The sequence below is a fragment of the Herpailurus yagouaroundi genome, unplaced genomic scaffold, assembly GCF_014898765.1.
Source record: "Herpailurus yagouaroundi ecotype Mexico unplaced genomic scaffold, PumYag 77, whole genome shotgun sequence".
Taxonomy (NCBI): Eukaryota; Metazoa; Chordata; class Mammalia; order Carnivora; family Felidae; genus Herpailurus; species Herpailurus yagouaroundi.
This window is the reverse complement of record NW_024412388.1, coordinates 58,227,788-58,247,985: the sequence shown is the minus strand read 5'-3', so window position 1 is coordinate 58,247,985 and position 20,198 is coordinate 58,227,788. Positions and strand designations below refer to the sequence as shown.

Here is a 20,198-nt window from a genome sequence, read left to right as displayed (position 1 = left end):
CCACTCAGGCACCCCATGAGATTTTTAAATGGACATGTGTCATGGTGTGTTTTAGTAAGGAAGCTGTGACAATGACAGAAGATGAATTCCAATGGGGGGAGAGAAGAGGAAGAAGGAGTTACTGGATGTTAAGGCAAGTCATGTTAAGGACCTCAAGTCAGACAGTGACAGAAGGAAGGGAAGAGTGCTTGCATGTGACATAAGTTGATGTCCAGGAGATTTGGGGGCAGTAGGGCAGGAAAAGAGGATTGAAATTTCTAATTTCCATAATAGGCGGATGGTACTGTCATTAGGTAATATATAATTAGAAACCTGGGATTTCTGTTTTGTTTTGGTTGGTTTGGTTTTGTTTTGCTACGGAGTGATGGTTGGAAGAGAGAGATAAAGGTGATTTCAGTTTTGATACTGGTGAAGATTCCATTTGAGATCTGGCTATTAGAATATAGAAATGGAATTCAGGTACATATTTGCAATTCACAACCACGGAAGTAATATCTGAGAACATAAGAATAGATCTGTTAACTAGGTCTTTTCTGTCTTTGTGTATTTTTTTTGGCCCAAGACTCTGAGACCAAGATCAATATTTGGTCTATGATGTTCAGAAAATATCTTTAGTAAAGAGACTACATTTATTCATAAAAGAGAGCAATCATTCACACTAAATAACTTGAATTTGCAAATATGCAGGGAATGGATTTATAAAAGTACAGGAAGTCATAAATGGTGGATATGTTTCTTATGGTGCTTGTTGAGAGCTTTTATTTTTTAACATGTCTTTTAAAATTTGAGTTCAACCTACAGTTTATCATTTATAAAGTTTATTTATTTATTTTGAGAAAGACAGAGTGTGTGAGCAGGGGAAGGGCAAAGACGGAGACAGAGAGAATCCCAAGCAGGCTCTGCATGGCCAGCACAGAGCCTGATGTGGAGCTTGAACTCATGAACTGTGAGATCATGACCTGAACTGAAATTGACAGTAGGATGCTTAACTGACTGAGCCATCCAGGAGCTCCTCAATTTACCCAATTTTAAAGATTTGCCAATCTTAAAGTGGAAAAAAAAAACCAGACTTTAAGAATTGATAAGTAGATAGTTAAAGTTTTTATATACTTTTATTAAAGGGAGACAATCATTTATATTAGTTCTCATTACAACACTGCTTAAAAAATAAGAAGGGCATATTAGCATTGCACATTATTTTTAAGACTTTGTTGTAAAGTAAATAATAAAAAAACACCATTCCCTTTCTAATAAAGAGATTTTTATGAGATAAAATGAAAAACATGATTCATGCGATTTTTAAACATACACTCGAGTTTTCTAAGTGCCAGAATTTAACAACTTTTGTTTAAATACTTCTCTAGTTTTAGATGATCACAAGATTCAATTCATCAACTCTTATCTAAAATGTATTTTCCAGTTTAATGGAAGTAATGACCACTGAGTATTCTTTAAAAATGATGACACTGAAGTTCAGAGAAGTTAAGTAAATCAATAACCAAGCATCAAGGGCTTGAACACCAAACTAGGGTTGTCTAACAGCAAAGTATAAACTCATTCAAGTACATCACGGCACTTCTCAGGTGAAATAGAACTAAATACACACTAATTGTTCTGTGCGAGACTAAGCCTTAAGCTCTTATGAAACTGAAGCCATAGCACTTTCAACCTCACTAGTATATAAGGCAGTTTTCATCTTTTGGAAAATTTACTCATAAGGGATCAGAGTGGCTATTAATTGAAATTCTCTGAAAAAAATGATTTGGTTCCACAGTTTTACTTGGCTTTTGTGCCCTCTCCTAATCTCTTGACTGGACTTGACATAACCTTATTAACCATAATATTCTAAGTCTTAATTTTATGTTAAAAACATAAAGCTGGAAAGAAGTACAATTAGTTCAGAAGTCAAGAGAGCTCGCAGCTTTTCCTTTGGTTAATGTTTGGAAGGTATATGTTTGATATGTTAGAAGGGACTCTAATAATCACATTATTATAATGCATTATCATTTATAGCATGCTTTTAAATACAGGATGCCATAAATATCATTTATTTCATTTTATTTTAAAATATAAGACCAGATGAGCAGAGGTAAAGAAAATACCTAGTTCTAAGTGCAACTCTCTGAAACCAGAGGTCACTAATATGATTAGTTGGTTAGTTAACATATCAATCATACTGTTGCTTTCAATAAAGATAACCCAGGATGGGATGGTACAACGTGTTTAACAAAACATTATGCCTTATAAATTGATATACCTTGGTAAAAGCATAAGGTAATATGATTATAAAAACACGTTGTATCCAATTATGTATTATAGTCACAAAAACAGAGTTAATAGAAACATCAAAAAGCTATTCTTGTAAGCTGTGCCTGACAATGGCATTTTTTTGTTACAATAGCACTAAGGAACCTATTGATGTATTTCATTGAAGTAACTTGTACAGTAATGCCAAATGAGATAATTCATTAATAGGATCCTGAAATGAGAATAGAAAATGACTTAGTCACACCTGTCCAGTTCAGATTGCATATTATTTTATGACTTTTTCTTCATTATTCTGACGATAACTGGTAGTAAAATAGATAATAAAAGAAGAGAGGTTTTAAAAGAGAACACATGATGAGTACATTATATTTTTGTAAGTCTGCCTATAAAGCAATCTTATTTAAAAAGAAAAATGAACTGACATGAAAACTAAAAACATGTATTTGCAAATGAATAAAAATTTGAGTGATAATTATAGAGTATTTGTTACCATTCAGGTAGGAAAATAATAAATCATATCTATATCTAGATTAGATATAGATGTGTATAGATATAGATAAATATTTCACATAAGTAGAACCTTAATCCCTAAAATATTCATCTTTATAGCTATTTTAGTATGTAAATGAAACTCTCTCCTTATACTCTATATACATACATATTTCAGAAATGAAGCTGATCATTTTCTCCACAGTGATACTGTTTCTTTTTTTCAAAGATTTTATGCCTTAAAACAGTTTTTAAAATAAAACTTTATATTAAAACAATCATAAAATTAAAAAGTTTCAAAGTGCTTTACAAATAACTGTTCTGAACTACTTGAGAGTAAACTGAAAACCTGGTACCCCATCAATTCCACACTTTAGCGTATATTTCCTACACACAAGAACATTCTCCAACCAAATCAAATACAACCATCCAAATTAGGAAATTTACATTGCTACATTGCAACCATCTAATTCTCAGAATCCATGCAAGTGTTACCAGGTACCAATAATATTTTTAGAGAAAAAGAATCAATTCAGAATCACTGCTCATAGTTAAAATGTCTCTTTAGTGTTCTTCAATCAGAAATACCCCTCAGTCTTTCTTGACTTTCATAATATAATGTCTATCATTAATAATGCATTAATGTAGCTCTGGTTTTAATTTATATTTATAATTCAAGGGATCTTTTTTTCTTAGAGAATGTCCAGATAAGGTATAATGTTTTGGCACCATCTATAAATAGTTATACATGTGTTGTGTGCGGGCCCTTAGGCATTCTCACAAATATGGGGAATTTTTATTTATAAATAACTCACCATTATCACTATTTATATGCTGCTACATTACTTCCATGGAAACAACTGCTAAATTTCATTTTAAAAAACTGTTCTATCCTTTCATTTTTATCCTGACACATTTCTTGACTAAACATATGATCTTTTAATGACAGAAGCAAAGAAATAAGTTATAGTATTTTGGGCATTTCTTTAGTTGTCAGATATTGATTTCCTTAACTTGACTTGAAATTATTTACTTCCCTTGTCATGCCTTAGCTATTATATGTAACTTAAAACCACTGAGGGACCATGTGTGTGCATATGTGTGTGTGTGTTCATGTACGTATTATATTACATGTAGGTTTAAAAATCAAGCCTCAGCTATCAGCTTTTGAGAGACTCATCTGGTTATAATATTTGATATTTCATATAATTTTCAATGGGGAAAAGTAATAAGGTGACACAAAATGTCCAGGTCACAGAACAGATATTTCTAATCGTGACTCAATGTATTAACATTCTTGTTTATTTAGTGAGTGCCAACTATTTGCCAGACACTGTTTTAGGCACTGAAAATACAGCAGTAGAAAGAGAGAAAAAAAGTCTTCTTAACAGAGCTTATGTTCTCCTAAGGAGATCATCTCCAAGTAAACAGAGTCAAAATAATTCAGAGAACCATAAATGGTATGAAGAAAATCAAAAAGAATAGTGAAATGGCACAGAGGCTAAGAAAGGACAATCTTGTGTGATGTAATCAGAGAAAGCCTCTGAGGAGACAACATCTGAAGAAAGATGTGACTCAGAAAGAAGATGTAGCCATGCAAGGTTTTGCGGGGAGAGTTCTAGATAGAGAAATAGCTGGTGCAAAAGCTCCAAAATGAGAGCAAACTCATTTTGTTGTACTTCCCCTCAAAAACATATAATTAAGAAGATACTTCTGCTATGAGGAAAATTGTACCATGAAACTTAAAAGTTTTCTTTTTGGTTATCTACTTTTTTCAGATGTTCAACATCCTCAATTATTACATGTAATCAAGACCTATTATTTCAGGGATTTTTAAGCAAATGTGTATCTGAGGAATTAAATTTTTTTCTCACTTATTCATATTCCTAGAAGAATGATGATAAAGGAACATCATAAGAAAGTTTATAATACTAACTTGTATTTAGTAACAAATAATTTGTCCTAGAATCTGCATCTATCAAAATGTCTTATGTATCAAATTCTAGTTTACTTAAAGGATACACATTTTAATATATATTATATTTTAATTCTTAAACATTTTTACATTTTGCACAGATTGATTTTTAAGACAAAATTAAAAGAAGAGAAAATCACTGAGCACCCAATAAAGACTTAGCATCTCATTTGTATCCTTGAGCTATCTTTTGTTGGAGTAACTGTTCTAAAACTAAAATTGCTTTTCCTAAAATTACATTTTTCCTTAATTTTCATTGAAAGTACAAAATAAAGGACAGTAGAAAGCTCTCATATATCTCTTAGTTACAGGTCTAGATTGGTGCTCAGAAGGTATTGTATAAAATACTTAGTGAAAAAGTTGATTTTTACTCAAGATAAAACTTCATGCAATTCTCATTTTATAGACACCAAAGCTAAGCTACAGTTCTCACCACATTCTATGCATGCCCTTGGATCTTCAGATTTCTGTCTATAATTTAAAAAATAATACAGTAGACTGGACATAACTTTGAAAATGATTTTTAAATGTAAAAACTATAACAGCTTTACAACATACATGCATAGCGGTCTGCCGAGGAGACTTAGTGTCATTTCTATGCATGTTTACAAGATTTTTTAATGCCAAACATAGTTAAATCCATGTTATCCTACTAATTTTCATTATGTTTGATAGTGGGCCATACTCTCAAAGACTAAAGAATACCCCTGTACCAATTATGAGCATCATTACTCATTACTCTGAACAGTTAACAGAGCTACATCAGATGTTAATTTGTATTTAAAATGTCTATTTAAAAATATATACTTAAAACCCTGACAATCTGTGTCAGATTTATGTTATATTTCACATCAACACCATTATTTGCAAGCAGAAAGGATTTTCTGGAAAAAGGATTTTCATCCACATACTTAATATTTTCTTCTTGACCTAAATGTATACATTTACACAAATGGGATAACTGCTCTTTCACTACGGTTTGGTTTCCACTGAGCCATATTTCCACTCTATTTTAAATGTAGACATTTATAGCATTAGGGATGGAGACATTAGGGATGGAAACTTTGGCAGTTTGCATTAGCAGATTATTGCTAAACAAGTAACACTCCCAACCACATTCCCATATTCCCATCTTTGTTTATGCCCCCAACCTGGGACATGGTGCCTCCATTAGACCTATGTATAATAATACATTAGCTTAGATAAAAGCTACTCAAAATTGCATATGGTGTCCATCTATAGAGACATTTCCTCCTTTTCATGTTTTCTCCTTGTCTTCCACATATGGAGGAATGAATAGATGTTTTATTTCTATGTGTATATATTTTTAAATGGGATCATATCATTATTGAAACTTTTTATATTGCATTGACAGAATTTTCATACATAGTGTCATATATAAAATGTACTTGTAGGTATTATATTGATATATTGGTTAAAAAATATCAATGAAATTCAGTCTAGTTAGCTTAGGGAAAGAATTTAAAAAGTAAAAAGTAAAATTGAGTTTTGGTCCAGCAGAGGAAAGGTCTCAAAGTCTGACTGATATGTTGGAAAACTAATAATTGTATTCAATATTTTTCTCTAAGACCCCAGGAGGGTAATAATAGCAACATAGTACTTTCTTTTTTTTTTTTAATTTTTTTTAAAAGTTTATTTATTTTGGGGAGAGAAAGAGACAGAGCATGAATGGGGGAGGGGCAGAGACAGAGGGAGACACAGAATCTGAAACAGGCTCCAGGTTCTGAGCTGTCAGCGCAGAGCCTGACGCAGGGTTGGAACCCACAAGCCATGAGATCATGACCTGAGCTGAAGTCGGATGCTTAACTGACTGAGCCACTCCAGCACCCCAACAACAGTACTTTCTATAATTTAATAGCAACATATGCAAGCCATATTGATTTATTTGTGCAAAAAATTACCCATTTTAAATAATGTTTGACTTTCAAAAATATTTTTTTCTGTAAATACAAAATTCTATTATTAGACATAAATATGGCAAGGCAGGACAAAAGAAGCATTTTATTAAACTAAATGCTGCGTAAAATTTAAGGGATTAGTTCTTGCATAAAGATATCCTATGCTTTTATATAAACCAAATTTTAAATAGACTAGTAGAAAGAAAGTTTTTGAAAGAATGTATAAAATTTCTGCCAAACCATTTTAGGATCTTTAGAAAAATTTTAATCATTTTTATGAAATATTTTTGCATATTCTTGATTTAAAAACTGAAAACTATCACCACCCATAAATTAACTTGAAGAATTAAGCAAATGAATAGGTTGAACATTTTGATTGTTTTGAGCTATAAAAATGTCAGTTTCATAAATTGCAATGAAGTAACTTCCTAGTGTGTGTGTTCAGCTATGAGAAGAACCTTAGATGGCTCTTCCCACATTGACTTGCAATCACACAGTTTTATAAAGCGGTATACATTCTTAATGTGAATGTTTTATAATTTACTGTACTGTTTTAGGCTCTCAGAAGAAACTAGAAAAATAAACTCAATCAAAATGGCTATGCATAGCCAAAATAAAAATAGTCATTTTTTTCCTATTACTGAAAAACCACAATTCAAAATTTAGAAAAGACACAGTCACTTACTTTGGTAGAGTTTTCAAATGATTTTCTCTTAACTCCAAGATTCGCAATTTGACAAGTCTGGAGAAGTGAATAAAAAAATTGCTTCTTAATATTTCTCTATAAAATCCTATTCCTCTGATAGAGTCAAGTATCACTGTATTATCCAAACAACTATGTCTGGACATTACACATCATGGTTACAGATTTTAAAGAATTATACAAATCGGTTATAAGTAGAGTTGTATCAACATTGGACAATGACAAATATCATTTTACTAAAAATAAAGATTATTCAAAGATACCACTGGGTCCAAGTAATCTAAACTTCATGTTTTATAAAAATATATTCACTGTTATTTAATTGTATGTCACAGATTACTAAATATCTACTTAATACCAGGTGCTGTATTCACTGGAACATAGTAATACTGTCCCTCAAGAGACTATAAATGAACTTGTATAGCAAATAGCATAGTATAGTGGTTAAAAGTTTGAGTTTTGTGGTTAAATCTGGATGAAATCCAGACTCTTTCATGTTCTATCACTGTGACATTGGGTACATTAATCAGCCCTTCCTAACTTAAGTTTCCTCATCTATGAATCCTACATTTCATACTTACCTACTTGCTAAGATCTATAGTGTGAGACACACTATTGTTAAAATGTCTATAACTGAGCTTTCAAATGTACTTAGTTGAAGCTACTTTTCAACAAATATTAATTGGATTCTCTGAATTCTTGGTGTTTTGGGAATATTTCACTATTTGAGCTATGTCTCTTACATTTACTGGGCTTTTAGATATTCATCTAGGTCTCTTCCTCTTTTCTTTGGGTTTTGACTCCTATCAAATTCTAATTTAATTTTAATTTTAAAACTCCTCATCACTATATGAAAAAAGTGATTCAGTTATTCAGAGCACGGGTATATCACTAGTAAGATTTCTTAAACATTTATATGTCTCAAGTCTTCTCAATATTTGTACTAGTGTGAAGATATTTTGTGACTTCTTTTGCCTTTTAGGGGCACCAAGGGGCAGAGCTTGATGTGGGGCTCGAACTCACTAACCATGAGATCATGACCTGAACTGAAATTAAGAGTAGGACGCTTAACCAATGGAGCCACCCAGGCGCTCCAAATTTAGTAATTCTTTTGTTATGCTATCCATCTGAGGGTTAAACAACTGTTTAGATTACAATAATAAAGTAGAACATATTTTGGCAGACAATTTACACAAAATTAAATTCTAATTCTAAGTGGTTTTGGATTTGGTATTATGTTTTCTGTTGGCCCAAATCTCTTCCTTCACATTAGGAGTACTAAAGAGAACTGAGAAAAATTTAACACATAAAAGTATGGTCTAGGATGATAAATATTCTCTGATTTGATAAATTAAAAAAAGTGTAATTATAGTGCTGGAGTCAGTACCAGAGGACAGAGATAGTTATATGGACAAATTTTGAAATGTCAATTCATTAAAAACTAGGTAAATGCTCTTTTGAAGATCTGTGAATTTTAAAAACTGTCCAACTATATTGTGTTCGTAGGTGTATGATATCATGATCCGCAAAAGTAATGGAATTTGGGAAATGTTGATTTGCTCTCTGTATATAAAATGAGGCTATTACATGTTAAGGGACATAAATAACAGTTCTTTTAAAAAATTTTTTTTAACATTTATTCATTTTTGAGGGACAGAGTGTGAGTGGGGGAGGGGCAGAGAGAAGGAGACACAGAGTCCAAAGCAGGCTCCAGGCTCTGAGCTATCCGCAAAGAGCTCAAAGCAGGGCTCAAACCCACCAAACTGTGAGATCGTGACCTGAGCCAAAGTCAGATGCTCAACAGACTGAGCCACTGAGTCACCCCAACAGTTCTTTCTTTTAATGTTTATTTATTTACTTTTTGAGAGAAAGACACACACACACAACACACACACACACACACACACACACACACACACACACACACAGGGGGAGGGACAGAGAGAGGGGAAGACAGAGAATCCCAAGCAGGCTCTGCACTGTCAGCACAGAGTTTAACAAGGGGCTCGAACCCACTAATTGTGAGATCATGACCTGAGCTGAAATCAAGAGTCAGAGGCTTAACTGACTGAGCCACCCAAGTGCCTCTCTACTGAGTTCTTAACACCAACAGATAGGTGTTGAGTTATACTCAAATTATTATTTGAATAATTTCATAAGTGATCACTTAGAAAAATGCAGTTGATAATAAATGAAAAATATCTTAAGTTTTAAGATACATCTTTTATATATAAAAAATAGTTCATTGTTGAACACTTGGAAAACATTGAAAAATATGAAAATTAAAATTATCCATAATTTCACTTCCAAGGAACCAGTCTTTTAGCTCACTCATAATTTATATTGAAATTGGTTAAATATAGTTTATATATTTTATTATAATATACTCCTAAATATAACTTATCATAGGAGTTAAAAGAATTATTTCCCTAAACCAGATTATCAATTGACATAGTATTGTCTTACAGATGTGTCATAATATATTCAATTAATCTCTTAGACAGATGTGCGCCTTCACTTCTTTCATATTGTAAATAATGACAAATATCCTTGCCCATAACTCTCAGTGTGGTATCTGATGTGGATGTCATACATTTCTAGAAATAAATTACAAAGGCAGTAGTAGCAAATATTTTCAAATCTTTTCAAACACACTGGTCTGAAATTCATCATTCTTTCTTAATAAAAACCCTCGAGAAAGTCGGGATAGAAGGAACATACTTAAAGATCATCAAAGCCATTTATGAAAAGCCCACAGCTAATATCATCCTCAACGGGGAAAAACTGAGAGCTTTCCCCCTGAGATCAGGAACACGACAGGGATGCCCACTCTCACCGCTGTTGTTTAACATAGTGTTGGAAGTGCTAGCATCAGCAATCAGACAACAAAAGGAAATCAAAGGCATCAAAATTGGCAAAGATGAAGTCAAGCTTTCACTTTTTGCAGATGACATGATATTATACATGGAAAATCTGATAGACTCCACCAAAAGTCTGCTAGAACTGATACATGAATTCAGCAAAGTTGCAGGATACAAAATCAATGTATAGAAATCAGTTGCATTCTTATACACTAATAATGAAGCAACAGAAGACAAATAAAGAAACTGATCCCATTCACAATGGCACCAAGAAGCATAAAATACCTAGGAATAAATCTAACCAAAGATGTAAAGGATCTGTATGCTGAAAACTATAGAAAGCTTATGAAGGTAATTGAAGAAGATTTAAAGAAATGGAAAAACATTCTGTGCTCATGGGTTGGAAGAATAAATATTGTCAAAATGTCAATACTACCCAAAGCTATCTACACATTCAATGCAATCCCAATCAAAATTGCACCAGCATTCTTCTCGAAACTAGAACAAGCAATCCTAAAATTCATACGGAACCACAAAAGGCCCCGAATAGCCAAAGTAATTTTGAAGAAGAAGACCAAAGCAGGAGGCATCACAATCCCAGACTTTAGCCTCTACTACAAAGCTGTCATCATCAAGACAGCATGGTATTGGCACAAAAACGGACACATAGACCAATGGAATAGAATAGAAACCCCAGAACTAGACCCACAAACATATGGCCAACTCATCTTTGACAAAGCAGGAAAGAACATCCAATGGAAAAAAGACAGTCTCTTTAACAAATGGTGCTGGGAGAACTGGACAGCAACATGCAGAAAGTTGAAACTAGACCACTTTCTCACACCATTCACAAAAATAAACTCAAAATGGATAAAGGACCTGAATGTGAGACAGGAGACCATCAAAACCCTAGAGGAGAAAGCAGGAAAAGACCTCTCTGACCTCAGCCGTAGCATTTCTTAGTTGACACATCCCCAAAGGCAAGGGAATTAAAAGCAAAAATGAATTACTGGGACCTCATAAAGATAAAAAGCTTCTGTACTGCAAAGGAAACAATCAGCAAAACAAAAAGGCAACCAACAGAATGGGAAAAGATATTTGCAAATGACATATTGGACAAAGGGCTAGTATCCAAAATCTATAAAGAGCTCACCAAACTCCACACCCGAGAAACAAATAATCCAGTGAAGAAATGGGCAGAAAACATGAATAGACACTTCTCTAAAGAAGACATCCGGATGGCCAACAGGCACATGAAAAGATGCTCAACGTTGCTCCTCATTAGGGAAATACAAATCAAAACCACACTCAGATATCACCTCATGCCAGTCAGAGTGGCCAAAATGAACAAATCAGGAGACTATAGATGCTGGAGAGGATGTGGAGAAACGGGAACCCTCTTGCACTGTTGGTGGGAATGCAAACTGGTGCAGCCACTCTGGAAAACAGTGTGGAGGTTCCTCAAAAAATTAAAAACAGACCTACCCTATGACCCAGCAGTAGCACTGCTAGGAATTGACCCAAGGGATACAGGAGTACTGATGCATAGGGGCACTTGTACCCCAATGTTTATAGCAGCACTCTCAACAATAGACAAATTGTGGAAAAAGCCTAAATGTCCATCAACTAATGAATGGATAAACTGATGAATGGTTTATATACACAATGGAGTACTACATGACAATGAGAAAGAATGAAATATGGCCCTTTGTAGCAACGTAGATGGAACTGGAGAGTGTGATGCTAAGTGAAATAAGCCATACAGAGAAAGACAGATATCATATGTTTTCACTCTTATGTGGATCCTGAGAAACTTAACAGAAACCCATGGGGGAGGGGAAGGAAAAAAAAAAGAGGTTAGAGTGGGAGAGAGTGAAAGCATAAGAGACTCTTAAAAACTGAGAACAAACTGAGGGTTGATGGGGGGTGGGAAGGAGGGGGGGTAGGTGATGGGCATTGAAGAGGGCATCTTTTGGGATGAGCACTGGGTGTTGTATGGAAACAAATTGACAATAAATTTCATATATTAAAAAATAAATTAATAAATACATAAATAAAAATAAAAAAATAAATAAAACACACTGGTCTGCATGAAGGTCATAACATTCTGCAATTCTATCAGCGGTATGTGAACTGATCTTTTTCCTTAAACTCTATAAACAGTTTTTATATGACAGAATACAAAGCTCTTTATTCTCATTTTAATTTGTATTATTTTTATTGTTTGTGAGGATAAACACTCCATGTGTTCACTGGCAATTTGTACATTTAATTATAAATGGCTCATTCTGTCAATTACCCATTTTTTCCCCCTAATGAGCTCTTTGTCTTCATACGCATTTGTAAAATTCTTTATATGTTAATGATATAATTTGCTTTCCATATATAGCACAATGTTTTCTCAGTGTATTGTTTTACCTTAATTTTAAAATACTTTCTGATATTATTTTATTTTAAATGTATTTATGTAGTCAAACCTATCTATCCATTTATTATTTTTTCCTTTGTTTCTAAACTGTAGAGGTATTTCTCAGTCCAAGAGCCATAAATATTCATGTGTGTTTTTTGCCAGATAAGCTCTCATTGTATTTTTTTATATTTAACTCTTTAATTTCCCCAGAATTTATTTGATTTTTAATGATATGTAGAAACTTAATTTTACTTAATTTTGTACAAAATATTTCATTACTAACTTTGTCTCACTTAATGAATAATAATGAGTACTATGTTTAATCACAATAGTCACTTTTGAAGCCTCACCTACCGGTGCTGGTAACATACTCACTTACCTATGGTAAAATAAAATTTCATAATTTAAATTTCTTATTCTTACCTTCCAAAATTGGCTGGAAGAAATTCAAGAAAGGCGTCATTCAGGTAGAGCTGGGTCAGATTTAGAAGCTGCGTGAAGCCATCAGGGAGTCTAGAAAGGAGTTAAAGGTTTAGTCACTGCATGGATGTTGCCATAGAAACAGAACAAAAATATATATCTCTAAGGAGAGAAAATAGATGCGTAATACATTTTTCAACTCTCCTTTGGTATCATAGTAATGGAAGAATTTATTGAGCATGTTGTTACAGCTTGAAAATTTTGCTTGTTATTAAAATAAATGGCATTCACCCACCTCTACGCTGCCCTCCTATGCTGAGATTTATGTCACCATTATATCGTCTCTTCCTGTTGCCCTAACCTCATGCACACCAGTGAGATATTTTTTATAGAAATTTCAAGTTGTATGCCATGTTTTGCAAATTTAAATTTAATATTCTTTCTTAACAGAATATTCACATTTATAATCAGGCAAGGGTATCTCCTTACTCTTTCACTAAATCATTAACATGTGTGTCTACCTTATCGCAATGGTGACCAAAGTTGGCCAAAAGGACAGAAGAAGCATTCTGTCCCCCTAAATGATAATGTATGTGAATTGTAACTTAAATTTGTGCAATTAATTCTTAACAAAAATGACCAAGAAGATTGAAACTATAAATATACAGAATCATAAAAGCTTTAAGAAGCATTAAAAAGGTTGAAGATATATCCTTTGTGAAAATTTACCATTTGGATGAAATAATCATTTGCAATATTTAAATATTTTTCACCAGAAAGACTTAATTCAAGGATTTTCCTGGAGACTTTTTCTTAGCAGATAATTTAATTTTTTCCTATGATTAAATTTCTATTTAAAGATCTTTAATGACTTCATCAATGGTCTAGATAAGACTATGCTCTTTAATAAAATACTTCTCAATAGTGTTCACATTTGCCTTCCCCTCAAATTACAGCCTATCTCCCTCCTTGCATTTACTGACAAAATTATTTAAAGACCTGCCTATACTCACTGCTTGTTATTACTCCACAAGCCATGGTTTTCTGGCATCTACCCCAACTCTATTTCTGCAACTGCACTTGCCAAAGCCTCCAATGACCTCTAAGTCTCAAGTCCATTAACTTCATTTCATTTTGTATCTAGCACTGCCTAGCAACAGTTGTCATTGATTGTTCTCTCTTTCTTGGCTTCTAGTACACCCTTTTCCTATTTCCCCTCCTCCTCTTTCTGGGATACTCTGGGTTTCATTCCATGGTTTCTCTTCCTCTGGCCAATCTTTTGTTATGAAAAGTTATGTATCCAGAACAATAGGTATGCATCCACAACATCATTTAATAAATAGAACCTGTGCCTTTAAGAAACCCCTGAGTGCCCATCCCCAACTACCTCATCCTCCTATTCGCCCCTCAAATTCCTGAATGATTCTTATCAATCTGCTTTCTAGTTTTACTATACCTTCTTAAACCCTAAAAAAAAGTGTGGTTTTTGCATGTTTTTAAACATTATATAAATCAAATCAGGAATCAAATCAGTTTCAGGAATATTTTCCTGAAACTTTTAAAAGTCAGCATTAGTATGAAATTCACCCATTTTGATGTCAGTAATGACTGATCACCATCATATACTATTCCACTGTATGCCTACCCCACAATTTATTTATTATTCCCTTTTTAATGAACATTAAAGATGTTTCTAGTTATTATATTATAAATATTGTTTATGTAAATATTTTTTTAACTTATGTCCTGGTGATTACGTAAGTTATATCCCTCATCATAAGGGATTAATGTGCCACAGGAACAGCCCTCAACTAATGACTAGTAAGACTCAGCTCCTTCACCCATTATGTTTCACAACTCTGTGATATGTTTTATGCTGTTTCCCAGAGCCCCCCCAGAGAGATTAAGGTCCAGTTGTCCATACTAGTAAATAGTTTAATAACATACCCTCAACAAGTATTTCTTGAGACCAGTTCCTAAATATACTGTGTGAATTCTTTTCTAAACACCTGTTTCTGGGGAGTCCAAACTAAACACAATTAATATTTTTACATTACTTTGTAGGAATTATTTACACAGTCAGGGGACTATTTTTATATTGATTGTTTTTACTGTAAATATCTTGCTCCAGTTTTGTTTTTGTTTTTGTTTTTTGAGAGAGAGAGGGTGCAAGTGAGTAAGGGACAGAGAGACAGACTGAGAGATGGGGAGAGAGAGAGAGAGAGAGAGAGAGAGAGAGAGAGAGAGAGAGAGAAGGGGGCTTACCAAAGTGGGGCTCAAGTTTTACCCAAAGTGGAGCTCATGTTCATCCAAAGTGGGCCTGAAACTCACCTGAAGTGGGGCTCATGCTCACTTAAAGTGGGTCTTGAGCTGCTGAGTTGAAGTCAGATGCTTATTAACAACTGAGCCATCCAAGTGCCTGCCAGTTTGTATTTTGAAGTTGGACTGTTTTTATATGACTACATAGAGTTTGTTTCCATAAATTTTCCCTTAAAGAGAGGTAGGATTCATGAAAATAGGAAAGAAAGACAAAGAAGGCAGAGGAAGAGTAAGGGTTTTATAAATAGAAGTGAGAATTCACCTTAGAGGAGTGGCAAAGGGAAGATGAGTTCTAGAGAAAATACTTTATGTACAAGATATTAGGAGTGAAGATTTGAGAATGTCAGTAGGGGACAGGATTTAGAAGGTACTAAATGCTTAACTCAAAGGTTTGAGCCCTATCCTATAGGATTAAAAGGTATCTCAGGGAGATCACTGTTTTTCTCTAAGTTATCTTTTGTTGTAATACATTAGCTCATATCCTGATAGTATGGTAGTTTTTATGATAATGGTACAGATGTTCAATAGATTTCAATACACATTTAATTACTACCTTACTTTAATGTCCTTATGGCTCCTATACTTATTGGAAAGAAGGTATCATTTATGAATTTTTAAAAATGAAGATTAATACATGTAAAGTGACAAGAATGTTAAAACCTTTGATCTAATAATTTACTTTAACATTCTAGTTACTAACACATAAAAAGGCTTTAAAATGCTAAATTTCTAGTTATAGGGACATGTTGAACCATCCAGCTTCCCTTAGAGTACTATTCTGCTTATGTATGTGCCCTAAATGGTATTACATTATACTATTCTTTGATCAAAAATGTATTTCTTTATTGCTGCTTCTCTGGCAAAGGTTTTTTCTTTTCTTTTTTTTTTTTTTTGTTTTTTTTTATGCTGCAGGAAAATTTGGTTTCCTATATAGAACACTTCTTTAAGGATTTAAGAATTGACCACATTGTGCAGATTCGAATTGTAAGATTGGACTGCTAAAAATAAGTTACATCAAAAAACAGAATACAAAGTAAGATATCTTACTTTCAGGCTGGTTATAGACAAACATGTGGTGCCATTTTATATTGAACCTTTATTTTTTAAAGAATGTAGAGTTCAAGTGTATATTTATACAGTATGTCTTGTTCAATACTATGTGTATTTTTATTTCAATTCACTTCAACAAGAATTTATTCAGTAGTTACTCTGTGCTTAGATTCAAAATTAATGTCTTCTTCCTCACTTTCTTGGAAGAATTACACTCATAGATTTAGCAAAATTCATACCAATTGCTTTATACCAAACTGCTTATAATAAATGCTTGTACTAATTGCTTTGCACAAGTGTTGGGCACTTTCTATTCCTGGGATAAATTCGTTGGGGACAATGAATTTAAAAATTTTCCTGAGTAAATCTAGTATTTCAGTTTGAAAACCTATTATTTGGAAAATATATAAAGTCAGTAGCTATGCTAAAGAAGACATTTAATTCTATTGATTTTTAATTTTATGGTACAATTTTGTAGCTTCTAATAGAGACAATGGCCTCAGTTATCAATATTACCATTTACAGAGGAATGTACAATGATAAAGATGACAATCATGGATTGTCTTTATCCTTAATCCAAACTGATAGAACTTTTATCCAAGTGCTTCAATTAAATCTAACATTTTACACTAAGGGAGCTCACAAAAATGAAATGCTTTTACTATCTAAAAGTAACTGATGATTTTCCACATTTGACTGATACAATGAATTCAAAGAAGAATGTCTGGGGCACCTGGGTGGCTCAGTCAGTTAAGCATGTGACTTCAGCTCAAGTCATGATCTCACACTCTGTGAGTTTAAGTCCCACGTAGGGCTCTGTGCTGACAGCTCAGAGCCTGCAGCCTGCTTCAGATTCTGTGTCTCCCTCTCTCTCTGCCCCTCTCTCACTCACACTCTGTCTCTCAAAAATGAATAAATGTTAGGGGCACCTGGGTGGCTCAGTCAGTTGGGCCTCCGACTTCGGCTCAGGTCATGATCTCGCAGTCCGTGAGTTTGAGCCCCGTATCGGGCTCTGTGCTGATAGTTCAGAGCCTGGAGCCTGTTTCGGATTCTGTGTCTCCCTCTCTCTCTGACCCTCCCCCGTTCATGCTCTGTCTCTCTCTGTCTCAAAAATAAATTAACGTAAAAAAATGAATAAATGTTCAAAAAAATTTTAATAAAAAATTAAAAAACAAAGAAATGTTTTATATATATTGGCAAATAATTCTTTAGTAAAGAAGCACATTCGTTTTATTAATCACTTAAATTAAAAGTGACATATTCAAACTACAAAAAAGAAAGTTTAATACAGCAAACACCCATATAATTTAGTGGTTGAGCACATGGGCATTGATGTCAAAAGACCTAGGTTTGAATCACAGTTCTTTTAGTTGTTACCTCTGTGACCTTGTAAATCTTTGTAAGATTCAATTTCCTTATTTGTAAAATGATGATGCTACTATCCACTTCCAGGGTTGCTCTAGTGATTAAATGATAATCTGCCCCATAGTAAGAACTCACTAAATGAGATCAATTATATTACTTGTCCTTGGTATTACTTTTATTCTGATCTTTCAATATTAACTACAGTACTAATTTAAATACTTTTATTAATGCTATCTTTATTGTTAGAATAGGCAAATTAAGATTGGCCACCAACCTCCTTCTTCCAATACTTTTTTCTAATTACATTTACTTTAGAAGTTAAATGAAAACCTATTTGACCCCTGATAGAATAGTTCAATCAAATTACATTACAGGTTTTATAAACTGTGATTAAGAAGTCAATGTAAAATCTTCTCTAACTGAAAAGATACTTTACATCTAAATATTTTATTTTATACGTTGTAAAATTATAAAATTAATATAACTATTTTACAGTATAATTTGGAATATAAAGGGAAAAGAAAAAATTGCACATAAATCCACTTTCTTAACAGCCATAATTACTATTTTAGGTATTTATTTTTTTAATTTTTTATTATTTTTTAGTGTTTACTTGTTTTTGAGATGGAAGAGGGGGAGAGAGGGAGAATCAGAAGCAGACTTCAGGCTCTGAGCTATCAGCAAAGAGCCCAACGCAGGACTCAAACTCACAAACCGCGAGATCATGGCCCAAGCCAAAGTCAGATGCTTAACTGACTGAGCCACCCAGGTGGCCCCATTTTAGGTATTTCTAATCTATTTTCCAATTAAATGTTTTAACATCACTGAAAAATAGGATCATGATTTCTCCCTTTACTTTGTAATTATCTTTCAATTTTGCTATATAATCAGAATCACTACATAATCAATCTTTCAAACTAGGACATTTTTGAGAATTAAAAATGAGCTGTTATTAATCATGTCACATCAAGTGGTATAAACTAGGATGATTTGAGCAAAGAGAGACATATGGTTACCCTATATATAATCTTTGTATCCATCCAGTAGATGTACCATAATTTATTAGCAATGTCCTTATTGTTATGCATTAAAATGTGTCAAAATTTTCAAAACGTAGCTTTTAATTTAAACCAAAATCAAATGTTTCTTCAGAATTGGTGAAATACAGCAAAAGAATCCCAAGCATCTAAATACTATCTTAATGTGTTTCTATCTGAAAAAGGGTATACAGAGAATGTTTAACTATTTCATAAGGTTACTGAAAAGATGAAAATGAAATAATGTATCTAAAAGTATGAGACATGATAGACTCTCGATAAATGTTGGTCCATGCTTTTCTCATTAAGTAGTTTTTGTTTTCAATTTTTTCATGGTAATTTTCACCAATGACTTGGTTAAGGCATTCAGACTATACTATAAAGTTCACATCTAAAACTAAAACTAAAACTAAGATAATAATACTGAAAACTGTAACCTTTATATTCCAGGGTCTTTATGACTTACTGCTTCATAGAAATCTCGAGTCAAAGAAAATGAACAGAAAAGCAAGAGAGAAAAACCAATGAAACCCAAATATGGTGTTTTGAAAAGAGCAACAAAATTGACAAATCGCTGGTCAGACTGATCAAGCAAAAAAAAAAAAAAGAAAGAAGACACAACTTATGGATTACAAGAATGGAAGAGAGAGCACCACTAGAGAACCTGTAGATATTTAAGGGCTGATAAAAGAACATTATAAAAATTAAGATGCCAATAAATTTGAAAACTTATATGAATGTACAATTCCTGAAAATCACAAACTATCAAAGATCACTCAAAAAAAAAAAAAACCAGGTAATTTCAATAGTTATTATGGTATTTAAATTTGTAATTAAAAAACTTCCCATTAAGAGAAGTCCAGGCTCAGATGGCTGTACTGGCAAATTCTACCAATATATGAGGAGGAAATAATTCTAATTCTGTACAAACTCTTATAGAAAATAGTAGAGAATGATTCCAAACTATTTTTATGAGGCCAGTTTTTACCCTGTTACCAAAGCCAGGCAAAGAAATTACAAGAAAAAAATTTCAGACTAATATGCTTCATGAATATAGATGGGAAAATCATCTACAAAATATTAGCAATTCAGAGCCATTAATTTATAAAAAAGTAATACTTCCTAATCAATTAAGGTTTATTCCTGGGATGCAAATTTGGATCATCATTCAAAAAACATTCAATGTAATTCACTATATCATTAGACTGAAGAAGAAAAAACACATCATAATGTCAACATGTTTGAAAAAAAAAGAGCTTTGACAAAATTCGATATCCATTGATAATAAAAAGTCTCAGCAAACCAGATATCAAAGATGTGGTGGACAGATTCCAAGGTAGCCTCCATGACCCTCACTTCCTGATGTTCATGCTTTTGTATGA

General features: G+C 33.1%; 1 protein-coding gene across 11 annotated transcripts in view; it reads right to left on the bottom strand.

Moving 5' to 3' along the window:
* Nucleotides 1-20,198, bottom strand: part of LRRC7 (leucine rich repeat containing 7) — a 567,116-nt gene that overhangs the window by 276,760 nt on the left and 270,158 nt on the right. For all 11 annotated transcript variants that reach the window (XR_005788652.1, XR_005788653.1, XM_040470602.1 and 8 more), the window contains exons 6-7: nt 13,049-13,138; nt 7,337-7,393 (exon numbers count right to left, since the gene is read on the bottom strand). Coding sequence is in view for 9 of the 11 variants with exons in the window: in XM_040470602.1 (XP_040326536.1) it covers nt 7,337-7,393; nt 13,049-13,138 (147 nt within the window). In the remaining 2 variants the exon portion in view is untranslated. The remainder of the gene's footprint in view (nt 1-7,336; nt 7,394-13,048; nt 13,139-20,198) is intronic.